This window comes from Poecilia formosa, unplaced genomic scaffold (assembly GCF_000485575.1).
Source record: "Poecilia formosa unplaced genomic scaffold, Poecilia_formosa-5.1.2 Scaffold31, whole genome shotgun sequence".
NCBI lineage: Eukaryota > Metazoa > Chordata > Actinopteri > Cyprinodontiformes > Poeciliidae > Poecilia > Poecilia formosa.
This window is the reverse complement of record NW_006799970.1, coordinates 809939-827796: the sequence shown is the minus strand read 5'-3', so window position 1 is coordinate 827796 and position 17858 is coordinate 809939. Positions and strand designations below refer to the sequence as shown.

The window sequence follows — 17858 nt, the reverse complement described above, 5'->3', positions numbered from 1 at the left end:
GCAAGATCCTGTACCTCAGAGCTCATGAGCTCTTCTGAGATTTTGGACTACAGATCTTGGTCTCAGTTTAGATTTTTTGTGCTGTTGCCACTTACCAAATTTCATACTGCGATGTAAGATATTTATATCTAAACCAGAAGTGTCTGAGGACGTAACCGAAACACATCGTAACATAAGTGGGAAGATTATTTTGTCCTTTTTTGATTGTCTATGCTGAAACAGGGAAATATTGCTCCACGTACCAACATGTCCATTTCATTTTCTGAACTGGATTCACACTGATTGGTAAAGGCTCGTCCGGCTGCCGAGGGAGTAGCGATAGTTGCCATGGCTTTGTCTCGACATGCAGACTTATTGTCTCTGAAAAATTAGCAGTTGCAGTTGTTAAACATCTCTGGCTGGATGTGTTTTAATATAACGGTCGTCTGAAACAACAGCCTCGAAGCCATTAAAAAAACGGTGTGTGTGTGCGGTCCTTGAATTCTGCTCGGCAAAGATACCCGATGTGTTGTTGCAAATTATCCAATTTAATTAAGTAGTGCCAGTAAATTAAAGCAGATCACGAGCAGCCTGCTCGTTTCAAGTTGGACTTTTTGGGAATAAATTTGCGTTGTCCTTTTTGCTAAGTTAACTTCCAGAATATGTATTACAATTCCAAGTGCAAGACATCCCCCATATTTTCTTTTTATAAATTTCCACCCTGCTTAATTTTGCATTATTTTCTGCTTGGCTGCATGTTTGGAGTCCACATGGCAAATAAAAAGTCTAGCACGGTCACACATGGAGACGATTCCGGCTCTTATTGAAAGCAGTGAATAAGAATGAAGGATGACTCCCGCATTTGGAGGAAGATCTGGTTGATCTGAATAATATCATGGTTGATTCCTGTTTGTGCATATTGCAAGCTAACATGTAGGAGGACAATGGCTTCAGCATTTACATGTTGGCCGTTTTCCACTGAACTGCGTAAGCTTGCTGCATATTTGTGAATATACACAGAAGAAGAGGGTTGAGTGTGAGTTGATCTAAAGTCTCCTCTCCTTGCTTCCGTGTATTTCTGTTTCCACCCATAGGAGACTGATTTGTGAAAGCCCAGATAATAGCTCGGGATAAATAGGTGTGCTTTTATCAGTTTAGCGGCTCTGGGAAGCAATGAAACTTGTTCGCCGAAACACTGTTTGCTGCTAAATCTTCTGTGAATGCAATCATAAAAAGGATGAGGACATTAGTGGGGAATTGAGTCTTTGCTCTCTCTAACAATGACCGGTCACTTATTTAGAAACAGAAGATGAAACTGTCTTAATTTAGGAGGTGATAAGAGCACACACACACACACACACACACACACACACACACACACACACACACACACACGCACACACACACAGAAAGTATGATTCATGATAAGACTAATTAATTTCTTAGTGGTGTTTTTATCCTTTTTTCTGTTGCTACTATATAAATAGAACAAATTTATGACTTAATACTGAATGAAAGTTCAGTACAAGTTCATTTATAATTTTTTTAATTCTTTTTAAATTGTATACACACTCAAAAAATATTTTAAGAGGCATTCAGCCTTTTCTCCTTTGCAATACCGGGACATATTTCTAATCTTGTTTGCTTTTAAAAACCTTGTACATATATTATATTAATATAAATGTACAAAAAGTCCCTTACTGTAGATGAAATGCTCTTTTTTCTTATCAGTCATAAATTTTATTTAAAAAAACAACCAGAAATTCCCAAATAGCGTGTGATCTTTAATTAAAGAATGTTATGTTATAAATGTATTTAAAAGACCTAGAAATATCTAAATTGGTGTGCAGTAATCAGTGGAGACAAGTATTTAATGGTCACTTATATCAAAATGCTACCAGGTAGCTGTGGCTACAGTGTAGTAGCGTGTGAATGTGTGCGTAAATGGTTGAACGACTGAATGTTGTGTAACGAGCTTTGGGGTCCTCTGGGCTAGATGAAGCGCTGTACAAGTAGAGGACATGTGCCATTTTAACATTTAAGGGGAAGAGTGGGGAACGGGAATGTGTGCCAAAAGTATATAAGTTGATACAATGAAAGGCAATTACCAACAACAAAAAAGTACTTTAAAAACCATATCATGAAGCTTTCCTTCTCATGTCACCTTATATATGTTCAAAATAAACCTAATGTAGTTTTGATGTTGCACATAAGCATTTAATAACATTTTAGTCTTACTACAGGGGTCGGTAGCTTTTAAAAACCAAACAGAATTACCAAAAACCAGAGATTAAGGAACTATAATACATTTGTTAGCAATAACAACCCAACTTTATTGAGCCTAAATGTTTTTTTTTTGTTTTTTACTTTAGATTTAATTCATTGCTATTCTAAGAGTGTATTCTTGTCAGTCTCGTGTTGTTTAATTATTTTTTGCTAAATTGGATAAAATCTGTTCTTGCAAGTTCCATCCTTTACACCTCTAAATTTGGGAAGTGAATCAGATTTTTTCGAGGTGTCAGGGTTCCAGATGGGTGTGTCTGCATGGGATTAGCGAAGACCCTGTCGTTTTTAGGAACTCCCACATGCTGTCAGGAAGGAGACGATATTGATGCTCTTAAAGCGTTCATATTCTTTAATATTTGAATTAATAAATGATGGGTCTGAATCCGTTGGATAAATGAATTTACTGGACTTTTTTCTTTAACCATCTTTAAATGGATTGTAGCTGAGAAGTAATATTGAAGCTATATTTCTCCTTTCATTTTATTAAGTGTGCATAATCTTAAAATGTGTATTAATACCTTACTATATCATTTAGGGTAAGCAATTTATCAACTTTTTTTATGTTTTATTTTGTTTTATTCAATTTCTAATGGTATTACCTATGAAACATTGTTATATTGTTCCATTTTTATTTAATTATGTAACTATGAAAGCAGGAAACATTTATTTATTTTATGCATCACATCAATGGTATTTAGTCTCCAAAAAGCCCAAACTACTTGACTTTAAGCATGAAGACTCTTTATCTGGTCAACAAATCAGTGAATAACACACAGTAAAATGCTATTCATTTCCTGGTATTTACAACAAGTGCACTAATAAGGTCAAATAACGGGGCAAGGTTAAATGATAAGGTCGTTCTTCTGACATGAAAAAAACAAATTTGTGCTTTACAGTTTCTCATTCTGATGTGAACTGAAGCCTGCAGCACCAGACTGTTTCCAAAGGGCCAGTCCGACATCCAAAAGGATCTGATCACAAATGACAGGCAACATTTCAAGTTTAACCCACTTGCAGTCTTCATGTTCTCTACTGCGCTTCGGGCAAAAAAAAAAAAATCCCACCAAGTGAAAAAAAAACAAAAAACAAGCACAAGCAGGTAGCAGAAGGATGAACATATTAAAATAATGAAGAATTTCAGATTACGTGCACAAACAAGAAATTTAAATTTAGTTTCAGTTTTACCTTGGAGGACTTACAATAAAGGATAAGAGGAAGATTAAGGTCATGTATGTGTGTGTACAAGCATTTTATTTTTCTGTAAAGAAAATAAAAAAAGGGGGCTTGTTGTGGTAGTTCATATGCATACTTTATTTCGCAGCAAAGTAGCTGACTAACTTTCCCCACAGGCTATTAATGTTGTACTGAAAAAAGGTGTCTGGCTACATGATAATATGGTGTTATTTTTTTTCCCCTTTGCTTTCATCTTAGATACACAGCGGTGGCAATGCCGATGCTGTACAACACGCGCTACAGCTCCAGGAGACGAGTCACCGTAATGATCTCTGTTGTCTGGGTTCTCTCCTTTGCTATATCATGTCCCCTGCTGTTTGGCCTCAATAACACAGGTAAGAGGGAGTTGAATACAAATCTTCTCTACGGTCACTTTCGTACATTCTGTGTATTTGTCTGACTTTTACGCAGGCAGCAATAGTTCCACGTGGCTTCAGGTGCCATTTATAGAAACACTAATGTCATTTTTTAATAAGCTTTTACTTGAAAGATTCACCTTATGTCGTCTGAGCCTCGGTCCTTCAGGTTGGTTAATATTTAGTTGCAGTCAGTCAAACCTTTGTTTCACCAGGCTAAACGTTAAGTTATTTACAATAAGTCTGAAAATGCCGAATATTTAGCACTTTTAGGCTCGCATGCATTAACTAACTATAGATACTTATGTAACTCCCATCTCCCAAGAAAAGAACAGAGAAAAGCCAATATAGGGCTTGTGTGTGTGTGTGTGTGTGTGTGTGTGTGTGTGTGTATGCTACTGTATTCAGTCAATAGAAACAATCAGGTCTAAGTCGTGGGTTCAATTGTATAACATATGGATTGAATTTTTTTTTTTTAACATAATTTGATTCATTTGAAGCATATTTAGAACTCATGACCTTTACGGACATATTTGAAGATTCCAGGATCAAATTTAAACAAAAGATTAGATTATTTCCTGGTTTTCATAATTTTTTTGGCCTTTTAACACCACCAGTTGGTCCAGCATGTTTAATTCTGTTCACGCATGCTGGACTCTTGGAACCTCTTTGCTGGCAAAACCCCGGACGACAGTGAAATTGGCAATTCAGCAGTGGCAGCAAGCTCTACGCAATACAAACCTAAAACCTACGTCCAGTTTTATGAGGAAAAAATTAGGGGAACAACCTGTCTATGTGCTTGGTCTGTCCATTGCTTTGAGCAAGCTGCAACAATTATAAGCTGCAGCATCTTTGCAGCGAGTGAGACAAGTGTTTAAAAAGTAATTTGATTTTCAAAACCAAAACACAACCCCCAGTTTAAGCAAATATGTCTTCCTCTCTTCAGGACATGCAGCCTGAAGTTTGTCATTCACCTTGAGCTTGTCTCCACAGCAACCCGCGATGCATCTCTCTGTGTCATCGCCAACCCTGCCTTCGTGGTGTACTCCTCCATCGTGTCCTTCTACGTACCCTTCATCATTACTCTGCTGGTTTATGTGCAAATTTACGTGGTCCTGAGGAAGCGCAGGAAACGTGTGAACACAAAGCCAAAGCGGCGTGTGTGTCAGCCTGCTGACACCGATGTAGCAACTTCACTGAGGGTGAGCGGCTTCGAAATTATGGCTCCTGTTTGCAGCTTGGCAGCTTTATTGATTCAATATGAATGAGTTACGCCTTTGTTACGCGAGAGCTCTTTATTTTTATGTGATATTTTACCGCTTTGAAACAACAGTTTCTCCACACATTATTTAATGTAAACATGCGGGTACAGACAATATCCTGTACTTGAAGTTTACATGCCTCTGCAAATCAATAATCTTTTCAGCTCAATTACATCTGACAGTTTTAAAACAGGCTGTGTCTGCAATTGGCATTTAGCTAAATTGCAACAATTCACAAAAATAAAAACATGACGTGGGACCAGATTATTATTATTATTATTATTTACATCAAACTTAAATTTTCAGCAAAAGTTGTGGTATATGTTATGCATATGAGGATGCAATGTTAAATGTGCTTTAGCTTTGTTACTTATTAAAATGGATTAAATGTAATGTACCTTGTCATTTAGTGGCTATTGATTTTCTCAACATAAAGAAACTTGCAGAAACTCTTGTTTCGAAACAAACCTTTAGTCTGATTCTCATTATGCGCTGCCAATCAAATATAGATAATATATATGAATATAAGATGTAATAAAATAAATTTGTCACTTTTCTGTGAAGCTACATTTTTTCAAATCAATTGAAAGATCCTATTGTTGCGAAACAACACCCTCTCTTTCCCACTCACCCCACAAAAAAAACTAAAAAACTGTCATCATATCTGACCTCACATCCACTATTATTTGCCTGTCTGTTCTTAGACAGCCCTTTAGTCGGGGTTTTGACATCGTACCCTCTCCTGGCCTCACACAGCTGTTTCTGTTGCAGGATAAGTGCACTCATCCAGAAGATGTAAGGTTGTGCACCATGATTGTGAAGTCCAATGGAAGCTTACCTGCCAACAAGAAAAAAGTGGTATCTTCTCTTTTTCTGTCACTTTTGTTTAAAATTGCTTGAGTCTCATTTCTGTTCAAGATTCTTCTTTTTGAAAAATCTCTAGACTTGCAACTAATGCTGTTGTGAGAGTCAATATGTTTCTAATTAGTCAGCATTTATTTTTTTTAGTCCAACTCTTCTTTCTAAAGGCCTACCTGTTGTATGAAACATGTTTACATTTTTAATTTGCGTACCTGAAGACAACATTGTGCTAACAGCTTCCAGTGCATTGCAAACAATACCCATCAATAATTATCTGTGGTCAAAATCATTATTTATATGACACTTGTAGACCCAGTAGATACTGATAAAGTATATTGACTATTATACAACACTTTTTAAAATAACCTAAAAACCCAATTCTTTAGAGCTGCCTTTGATTCATAACATTATTTGTCTAAATTTAATGCTTGTTGCTTTTTTGCTGTTGTCAACATATTTAATTATTATATTTTGCTTTTATTGTGTGAAGCACTTTAAGTACCTCTCTCTGCTAAAACGTGATATGCATGTAAACTTGACTTGACTTGATATTTAAATCATCTCAAGCAGCATATTTTTCTTAACAAGATATGAAGAAATAAATCCCAGAAATCCAAACTTTTCCCTTAGTTATTCCTTTTGACTAGCTATCTACTGTGGCCCCGGGCCAAGCACCTCAAGAAGCTCCATGAAATATTGCTCAAGGCTAATTTAATAATGTGACAAAGAAGGCTGGATTCTTGGACCTGAAATATGAAAAAAAATGACACCACACCTTTGCACAAAGCAGTAGATATTTTTTATATCTTATTTTTAATGTTACCCTTTTCTTCTAATGATAAATGACGTCCTGCTTTGTCTTGTCTTGAACTTCAGATTTTCATCAAAGAAGCTGCCACCGACGGGGATGACTTGGAGCTGGATGAGCTGAACAACAGCGGCAGCAGCCAGAGGCAAAGACATCAGACACACAGTGCCCTTGGAGACACTCCGGCCACTAGCCACCAGCAGCTAATGCCCAACAAGGCCAACGCTAGCCCCACCTCCACGCCACCCACACCCCCCGAGGACGGCCACAAAGCAGAAAAGAACGGCGAGCCCAAGGAGGCCCTGGCTGACCCAGCACCAGTTGTAGCCAAAGCCTTCCAGACACAGGCGCTACCTAATGGCAAGACTCAATCCTCTGTCAAAAACATGAGCAAGAGGAAGATCTCCCAACAGAAAGAGAAGAAAGCCACTCAGATGTTAGCCATTGTCCTCGGTACGCTTCATCGACTTCATGTTTTTTGGGTCTTTTTTTTTGTTTGTTTGTTTTGGGCTAACATTCTCAGTTTTTGTGTAGGGCTGTCAGAGTTTTTAAAGTTACTGAATCTAATGTTAAGCAGCCTTGCTGTCATGATCAGATGTTAATTAGATTAGATCCAACAAGCGTGTCATACTGTGTATGTGAGAAATCAGTTTGTACAGCCCTGCAGTTACGTAGATATTTCAAAACAAATCACTCTTCACCATTTTCTACTGGTGTTAATTAAGCGTAATTAGCATGGTTGAGCTTACCAACAATCGCCTCTGTGTACGGAGAGACTATTTAACTTTAACTGAGATTTCTGAAACACTGCCAGCATTTCTCACCACCAGAGAGTTTGGCTCAAAGGGATCAAACACATCTTGCAGTCTTGCATGCAGCTCCACAGGTGCCTTACCACCCAACTGTGTCAGTCTGAATGACAAGTCTTGTCAGAAATTCCCCCCTCCTATTTCATTTTTAATACCTCATGATACTAAATATAGCTAATTTTTATTCTTCCCATAATAATCTCTTCCACACTAAAGAGTGGTGGATTATTTGATTGGAAGACATTACATTTTTATGTTGCTAATCAACTTCTTGCTGCTCAAGTTCTTTCAGGCATAAAACTGTGAAGTTACAGAAATATATCTGTGTCTGTTGCCTGTGCAGTAGCTGAAGTGACCCAATTCTGATTTTTTTTTTTTGTCAAATCAGATTTTTTTTTTGTCGTGACCGTTCACACTGCCAAACATATGCGACCTGTATTGTATGTGTTCTCGAGCAAACGACCTGAAAGTGACCGGCCTGCGCACTAGAGGGCGCAATAGCGTCAGCGTTCTCAGTGTTCTGCCAACCGTCATAAAAAGAAGAAGTGCTCAGTGTTTGCTGAAGTAAACATGGAGGAGGCTAACGGTGGAGCTTAGCTTACACATTTGAAGTTGTTGTCCGACCGGAGCAGCATATTAACAACTTAATCCTCATTATAGTTGAAAAAAAAAAAACGTAGTTGTTTTTCTCCCGCTTGCCCATATTATGACGCAGAATAGTGACATTTGTCGAGTATCAGTGACGTTCAGGTCGGATGAATGCGACCTGGACGTTAGGTCGCATTTGAATTGGATATGTATTGGATATGGGTCGCACTCGAAAATAGTCCAACCTGTGCTGTTCGGACTGTCATGAAAAGATCAGATACAGGTCGCATTACGTCAAAAAGAAAAATTGGAATTGGGTCACTTTAGGCTGCAGTGTGAACGCATGAGCAGAAGTACAAACTTTCAGTAGCCAATATCTACAGACCTTGAAAACTCAGGTGTCCTTCAGGCTGGAGAGAAATTGGACAAATCATAGCTGTCTGTCTGGCAATCCACTGGTCAGGTTTATTAGCTTTGGTAGATGCGCTGCCTCTTGTCTGAAAATTGGTGCAGGACGGGTTATATTGTGGAGCATATCTTGACATTCCTGACTCATTCCTGTAACATGTCTGCAAACAATGTACATAAAGACATGGATGTCCCAGTTTGGATTGCACTTAACTGGCCTTCACAAAGTCCTGACCACAACCTGATTGACCAACTTTGGTATGAAGTAGAGCAAAGATCTTGGCTAAAAGTTTTAAAATGTCTTTAAACATCCTTTAAACTTTCTGGAAAGACTTCCTAGAAGAAATGTATTAATTAAACTAGATTTAGTACAAATTTGTTTGTTTAATTGAAATATTATATTTACTTGAATAAAAAAAAAAGCTTTATCAGTTATCTTAATGTATATATTCAATATGACTTCGACTAGGAGGTATCTTGTTAAACTTCATATTTAAGGTTGTGTAGTGATCTCTAAGCATAACATTGTTTTGATGAGTCGTCGTGATTTCAGTATTAAGCAAAAATAATGGTGACTAAATGTTTTTTTTAGACTCAAGCAGTTCTAATCAAACCTCTTAGGGAACACAGCTTGAAACTGATAGCTAAATTGTTATTTAGGTTCTAATTAGCAACAGGACATTCTGTCACTGAGCTGTTCTACATTTTTGTCTAAGTCTCCAACATGTAGTTGGCTGCCTGTGTGAGCATGTTGTAGAATAATACAAAAAGAAAGAAAAAAAAAAGAAATCAAACTGATGCAAGAAACGGTAATGATTTCTGTGCTCTGAGAGCAACTTTTGTTTGCAAACCCATATTCAGGTCTAATATACAGCAAGGCCTTGACTTTGTTTTCTCTCTCTCACTTACATTGTTTCTCTCTTATTATCTCCTCAGGTGTATTCATCATATGTTGGCTGCCATTTTTCATCACCCATATCTTGAACACCCACTGCACCAAATGCAAAGTTCCCGCTGAGATGTACAACGCTTTCACTTGGCTGGGCTACGTGAACAGTGCTGTAAATCCCATCATATACACCACCTTTAATATCGAGTTCAGGAAGGCGTTCATTAAAATCCTGCACTGCTAAGCTGCCGCATCCCTTACAGATCAGACTGAGGGAAAGGGCACAAAATAAAGGGTCTGGCAAATACCTCATCCTGTGAAAGGAAAATGCACCACATGGGGGGGGGAACTGAAAAGTTACTAAAAAACTGGCAGTGTCTTTTTGGAAGGCGCGTTGATTATGTGTGTGTGAGTTGTTTGTGGAGTCCTGTTCTCCAGATAACTGAATGTAAAACAAGAAAAGTCTGTAACAATGATCTGTTTATGGAGAAAAAAACAAACAAAAAAAAAACTAACACTATTCTCTAAAATCATTGTGTGTGTTATGTAAGGAGCCATCTGTGTATACCACACACATGCAAGTAGCATACTGCTATTTATTGTGTGCGTACTCCATGTTTCCACGACGGAAAAGCTACGACGTCAGTGTTCATCGCAGTGTTGATATCGATGCATCTGGTCTTACTCTTGGAATCTCTTACGGGTTGGGAATGTGTCGGGAAAAGGGAGGATTTACTTACTGTACAATGTGACGATGCCAATATTTGCAATTTTGCATTTTATAAATAACCTGATATTGTATCTTAATGAATCAGAATATCATTGAGAAATTAATTTCTTTCATTAATTCAGTTCTAAAAGTGAAACTTATAAATTCATTACATGCAGAGTGATATGTTGTATGTATTTATTTCTGATCATTTTAATTATTATGGTTTGCAACTGATAAAAACCTGAAATTCACTTTCTAAGAATTGTGGTTTACTAAAAAAGTAACGTCCACAATACTTTGTCTGAGCTACTACGCGGTTACTCTGTCAGGTTAAACTCAATAACATAGAGGGATGCCATATTCATTTTTAGTAAAACACCAAGTGCTACACACTTTCTCCTTCTACACAACTTTCCCTCCGTTTGCTAGGATAGAATACTACATGGTCAATCTTAAATATTTTGTCGAACAAAATGTTATGTTTTTATTAGCTGTAAGCCATAATCATCTTAATTAGCAGAAATAAATGTTGGGGTTGTATTACTCTTTTCTGTAATGACTATAATTGAGTCTCACTTTTTGAATTTATATTTTGACAGAATTAATCTTTTGATAATATTTTATTTATTGAGATGCATGTATTATTATTATTATTATTATTACCATAAATATTATTTTCATTTTCTGTATTGTACATAGTTTTCATAACACATTACCTGTGAATATATGCCTGCAATGGAAAAGTGATGCATGCTACACTGCTCCTCTACTTGACTTTTCATGAGATGTATGTTACAAGACATAGCAAAAGATCTCCAATAAATGAAAATAAAATGCATAGTTAAGTGCCACGCAAATGTCGCTGTTTGCTGTATGTGTCAATACAAGCTAAATTATAATTTAAAACTGTCAATGTTTGGTAGTCTTTGTTTGATTAATGTAGCTGGCTTTGCGTTGCTGCAGCTGAGTTGTTTTATGGCAAACTAATGACCTGTATGTGGAGTTTGCAGCTCCCAGGTTTAATTATTTGGATGTGTGTAAACTCCAAAGTGGCCCCCCAGGGCCTCTGCAAGTGCGAAGAATGAGGTTAGGTCGATGCAACAGAAACAAAAGCTGCTGCAATAAATCACTGAATACTGTTTGGAGTGACACATTTTCAATGTATTCAGTACAGCCTTAAAGACACTATCAGTAAGAGCCAATGTGTATTTAAGCATCTCTGTGCTAAGAGAGGTGGCAGCATTTAAGATGATGTGATTTTACAATATTTTGCACAGTATGAAAATGAGTTTTCCATTAAAAATTGTAAATGCCAATTTAATTTTCCTTTCTGATCAAGACCCAACTTCAAGAATTGATATAGAAACTATAGCTTCTCATAAAAATCCCGGAATACTTTCCCAAATATTATCTAGAATAACAAACGTATCAATGATCCTAGGTTAAATTATATTTTTAAGGAAAAACGGTATCTGCAATTTGAAACAATAATAGGAGTACATACTAGAAAACTTCTGAAGAAATTTAAACAGGGCCTGCCAAAGTTGGAACCCAACGTTCTTATGCTAAAAATTAGCAATATAAAAATGCATATAAATATTCTATTAAAAATGCTAAAAATATTTCAGTCTTTATGTTATAGAACATATAAAGCTAAAATTAACATATAAAGCTTAGTGCAGTGGTTTTAGTCTGTCATGCAGGGCCTGGTGCAAGGTGGTATGCTTTGACTCAGAAGCAGAAAAATGACAGCCGTCTGCACAACTATCCACGATGCAGTTTCTGAGTGGCAAGTCGACAACAAACACTTGTCTTTTCCAGCAGCCATTGCACAGTGCATGCAGTGATTAAACCATCTAACCAACCGTGACATTATTATTTGGGATGTTTTCGAAACAGTTAATTTTACAGGGACCAAAAATATTAATTTATTGTCAGAAAACTATTAGATTTTCTTAGCATTTGCACCCGTTCAAGAAGCAGTGGAGACCCTAACGGAAGTACAAAGAACAATAGTACTAGTGTAACCATGTGAGTGATAACTAAAAGCAGTTTATACTGACAAAACCAGACAGACAACACATATATTGTATAGCCATATTCATTAAATTAGAAAATGCATTCTGTTGCATTAACAATACATTTTGAAAAGACTTTGATATAGTATTGCATTAAGCCAACCTTTTGCACTGGTCTGATGTAATACTGTAATTTTATATATTAAATCATTTTATTAGTGAAAAATTAACAAATGTAAAGACACTATGTGGATTTAATGTGTTTCATTTAGTGAACTGAGATAATGAAACAATAACATTTTTCAATAATATTCTAGTGTGTTGAATATAAATCTGTAGTATTAGTTAGGTTAAGCGATTACTCTTTAAATCTTATTGAAGGTGTAATAGAAGTTCGATCATTTTCTGCTCATTTTTCTTCTGTCCATCAACAGCCTGGTTGTTGACGCCTCTGTTGTTGCTGCTGCCGCAGTGCTGGCCGTGATTCTGATTGAATTTCTGATCGTATTAGGGAAACGGTAGAACGTTGGCAATTCAGTTCCAGGCGTCAGTTCCCCTTAAGCCCTCAGGGCTCCAGTTAAAGGATTACTAAAGCTCCTTTCTTTGTGTTTTTAGCTATGGCACTCACACCTCCTCTTTCTGGACCCAACGTGCCCCAAATATAGTTTTAAATGCTGCATGCTGAAATGACACATGACCTGACTCTGATACTTCTCTCTACAACATTTATGATGTTGCACTCTGCATCGCCGGGTCTTCTGAGCAGAATATCAAAGACAGAGCGAAGAAACGAGGATGGAAGAGTTGTCAGTCTGCTGTGAACGAAGTAAGAGGCTGCAGCTTGAAACATGGGGTCCATATGAAAGCCTTTGTTATGCCAATCATCCGTTTTCCTTCTGCCTTTAGTCTCCAGTCAGTTTTTTCCCCCTCATCCCCACAGTACATTTCATACTGTGAGACACGTCAAGAAAAACTGCTGGGACTCTGAGTAGGATAAAGGCTTTTGTTAACTCTGTACATTTAGTTAAATAGTTAAGTTATTTTATGCACTTTAAAAAAGGCTTACAGCTTTCAAAAAATGTTCAGCACAGACTTATATGATGTGTTATAAAGTTCACGGACTGCTCACGTCATAGGTTTTGCAAAAGGTCTTGCTAATATTTTACATGATAAGAAAAGAGAAAATAATAGAAAAAAAAGTGAAGTGTGTGTTTTGAGTCTTTACATCTTGATCTGGCAAAATGTAGTATCTCTTTGCCGTCATGTTTACTTATGTAATTGCAATCAATTGTGTTTATATCTGATCTGAATTTTTCTTTATTTTTGTTCTGATCCAATAAGGAATAAATGCAATATGAGATTCAGAGAAATTAATTCATATTAAAATACTCAGAAACAAACAAACAAACAATAAACTAAAGCAGCAAATCTTTATGATGTCTGAGAAACTAATTTAGGGAGCAGACAGATTTTAAGAAAGTAAAAGATGACAACAAGAGTAATTTTGAAAGGAAAATGCATCAGGGAACAGAAATATACTGACCACAGAGAGTGAGATTGTGAAAGAAGCCAAGAGCTCAAAAAATGCAAGACAAGTCATTTCTTGTGTAAAAAAAAAAAAAAGGTAACAAATCAACTCAGCAATTTCATGACATCTGTATGGCACAAATGCATTCTCCTTTTGCTTGATATTTTTGCAGTACTTTGTAATAACTTTCCCTCTCATTAACTGTTTCCATTCACAAGATTTTTATTTTTTTAATTATCCCAGCCAATGTCAAAAGCGTTTGCACTGGTCCATCCTCATTACATAACCCAGTATCTGTTTAGGCAAAAGGTCTGAAGCTGCACAGGAGGATAGAAAATGTGACACTTCAGAATAATGCTTTTAATACTCCTTTCGAAAAGGTCAGGCTCTAACAGAAAACGACCAGAGGCTCAGAGAAGCACTTCTGGTCGGTAATGTAGAGATGAGTGCAGCCTTACTGCTTGCAATGGAGCTGTGTTTATTTGTTTTAAATCTTTGTTCTTGAATTTCTCTACAGCAGAGTTGCTTTATTTGTTCTTTACTCTGGAGACAGAGAGCTTCAAAAGTGTTTACAGTCTGATGAAAATAGTATTTGCACCCTTTCAGTTGCCTTTTGCCCTTTTTTCTTCACAACTAGATATTTTTAGTCGTACCAATTCAAATAGTAGGCACAGATACACTCAGTAAACACAAATATCAGTTTTCAAACGGTGATTTCATTTAGTGAGAGACAAAATGAAATGACTGTAGTCAAGTGTTTAACTAATAACTAGGCAGGAATATTTTAATGTGTAAAAATTTGTCCCTCTCCTCTTCATTGAATTGTTTTAGTTTAACTGCGTTGCATAATATAACAAGCATAACTTGCATGGTATGCCATAAGGTCACCTTCAATAGTTTTAATGGTTCTATTAATGACAGGAAGTCATCAGAGCCCTAAAGGAGCCTAACAGCATCATGATAACACTGGCTTGTCATGTAATCAGTTTAATGTTTTTTTTTTTATTAAATGTTGTGTGATTTAATCCCAGATATTGTAGAAGACACACTGCTCCTATTAAAGAGTTTTATTTTTGATCTAATGTGCCCTCAAAACTTTTCCCAAAACGTCCAGATGTTGCTTGTGACGCGCATCTTTATTCATTATGCAACAATGTACATAAGCTAAAACATGCAGAAAAGTGAGAAGCTTTGCTTCATTCTTAGTTAAAGGCTGAACAAAATTCTAAATATTAATGAAATAACAATCTAATAATTGCTGATTTTATTCACAGCAAGAGTTTCTCATTGTTCGTCTGATACATTTATAATAAACAGCAACTCTTTCTAAATGACATTTTCCATATTGTTGAGAAAAGTTAAAAATAAATTCTATTAAGGATGAATCAGCTTCACCCGTCATTCGTAACGTCTGTGAAGAATCAAAACTGCTAAAAGCAAGTTAAAAGTGTCAAACATCTCAGTAATGCTTTCAGACTTTCTCAAAAAAGTGTCTGAGAAAGGAAACATCGTAAGACAAGAAATAAAGTGCAGCAAACCTGATTGATTTAACGCATTTCGCGCCTTGCAAATTCTCTCACTCCAGAGCTGAACTTGACAACAAGAGGCTCAAAGAAAACCACAAAGATGTTAAACTTCTTTTCCAGTTCTCGATTCTTTCCTGCTAAAGAGCAGAAGCACAGGAAGAGGCCCACGACATTGGTAATTATTTATTCCCCAAGGCAGAGTATCAATCCAAATCTTAGCACAATCCATCAGGTCAGAAGCCTGAGGACGGTGTTTGAGCAGCGGGGTGGGCTCCTAATTGGGCTCAGAGTGAAACTGGGAGACTGAAGAAGGGCTCTCAAGTAGCAGAGCAGAGTTCTAATCACATTCTTGGAGAAATTGGCCATGTCTTCTCTCTGCATTCACTTTTCACTTCTATTTAATGTGCTCCATTGTTTTTTCTTCCTGCTTTTGCACTGTACCCTTCCCAGTTCCCAGGGGAGACATTACAGCATCGCACCAGAAACGGACAGGATTTTGTAAAAAAACAAAAAAACAAAAACAACAACAAAAAAAAAGTTACATCTGGCAGCTTTTAGTTAGTTATGCATCTTGATATCAGAGAAAGTTTGTTGATACAGAACATAGACTGTAGCTGTCTCTAGTTACTAAATCAAACATTTCTCTGTTTCCTAAATGAAATGTTTTGGCCCCTGCCAAAACATTTGCTGCATTCCTTACTAATGTGCAAAAGATGGAGGAGGTGAGAAAACAGACTGAACTGTGGTGCTAAATCCTAAATTAGATTTATTCTGAGTTGATGGTGATAAGAGTGAATTCGGATAGATGGCCCTGTCTCCAAAACGTTTTATCACCAAAAGATTTTTTCTTCTAGTATTTCAGCCAGCAGAATGATACAGTAACAATCACAGGTTCAGAAATACATAAAGTGCTTCAAGTGTTTTTCCCCTTTCCAGACTCTCCAGCTTTTACCGTTTTATTATGCTAGCATGTTTCAGATGATCAACCAACTTTAAAAATCAGAGACCACCTGAATGTATGTAAAAAAAACAAAAACAATGTCAAACAATTGATTTATTTAATAAGTAAAGAATCTTAATAAGTAAAGAATAAATGATACGTCTCTATGCTGGTACATAGAGACCAGCATGTCTCTATGTGTAAAAAGTAATCATTTTATAAACCTAGTCACTGGTTTTGCCAGTTTTAGTGGCAGGAACTCCAAACAAGTAAAAGCTGAGGTAACTTTTAAATCACTGTTGAGGAATTTTGTCCCGATTTTCTTTGCAGAAGAGTTTTATTTCAACCACACTGTAGAACCAATTTAAGATCATAGCATAGCATTCCAAAAGGATTTAAGCCTAATTTGTATACTTTCTGATTAGCATTTCAGAGGTGAACATGCTAGTAAGATTATGACGTTTAATGACCGACTGAAGTCGATGACCCGACATTGCAGATATGCTTCCTTCACAGTGAGCCCTGGCGATAGGGCAGAAATTCTGTACACAAGCGCTTAGTGATCAGTAGTGATTTGAAAGGAGGGAAATGCTTTTTTTTCCGTTTTTTGCTTACGCAGTTTTCGGTTTTTTGGCGCGATACACCTTCAGAGTAGATCCTACGCAACATTTATAAATCAGACCGCAGAAGTGTTTGGGTGTTTCAGTGTACGTAAAGTGAAAGTCATGACCACAGTTTCAAAATGACATACTTTAGGATTTTGTCATGGCGCTCCAGCTTCTTAGACACACTATGAGAGTGTTTGGTCTGTTGTCAGCTATTGACCCATGAGACCACATCAACGTCCTTGCAGCCAAGCCTTCACAGAAAAAGCCTGACACTTATTAAGGATGTGGGATTTACCGAGACATAAATGTCACCTAGTTATGTGAGCAAGTGACATCTTGATACAAAAGAGAGATAAAGACAATATAGAAGCACATATTGTCTTAGGACTTTCTAGGGACAATGTTTAAACTCTCCAATAAAGTATGGATGGACTGCTATGTCGCCACAGATTTTCTCTTTAAATCTGTGTATCAAATGAAGTTGTGATCTTACATGTTTCCCTTCTCTTCAGCCTGGAGCCTTTTAAGACAATCCTGGAGTTTCATTTTGACTGGCGCTTTGCAAATAAACTGAGTAGAAATAAACTTTGTCGTAGGATATTTAAATAATCACTGAGAAGAGACAGTAAGCTCACAGTATTTCAATGTTAATTAAACTTTTTCTTACCGTCAAATCTTGGTGTTTGTACTTTTTACGTTTCATCAAGCATATCAAAAGTGAGACTAACTCCAGAGTTTAAAACACAAGAAATGTTTGGGATAGTAACCGCAATAGCCTCATTTATCCAGCTGTTTAGGTTTATGATCTGGTTTATGGTCAGTGATATGTGTGAGCTCAGAAGCCAGAAAATCCATTCCTAAACTTTTAGCATCGTGCGTCAGGCAGTGTTGGGGTGAATTAACATAACTACTATAAAGCCATATGTTTCTCAAATGGTTTAATGTAGTTTACAATTTTTTTTATCATCTAAATGTGATTTCTTGCCCCCACAACATCGAGCCGAAGCACATTTTATGCAAATTAGTTGTTTTTTCCCCCCCCAATAA

At 36.8% G+C, this 17858-nt stretch overlaps 1 protein-coding gene across 3 annotated transcripts in view; it reads left to right on the top strand.

Moving 5' to 3' along the window:
* The window catches only part of drd2a (dopamine receptor D2a), a 51035-nt gene extending 39989 nt beyond the window's left edge, over positions 1-11046 (top strand). For all 3 annotated transcript variants that reach the window (XM_007549392.2, XM_016670243.1, XM_007549393.2), the window contains exons 4-8: positions 3697-3833; positions 4848-5056; positions 5888-5974; positions 6854-7238; positions 9527-11046. In XM_007549392.2, coding sequence (XP_007549454.1) covers positions 3697-3833; positions 4848-5056; positions 5888-5974; positions 6854-7238; positions 9527-9723 — 1015 coding nt within the window. In that variant the 3' untranslated portion in view covers positions 9724-11046. The remainder of the gene's footprint in view (positions 1-3696; positions 3834-4847; positions 5057-5887; positions 5975-6853; positions 7239-9526) is intronic.
* The last annotated feature ends 6812 nt before the right edge of the window (positions 11047-17858 follow it).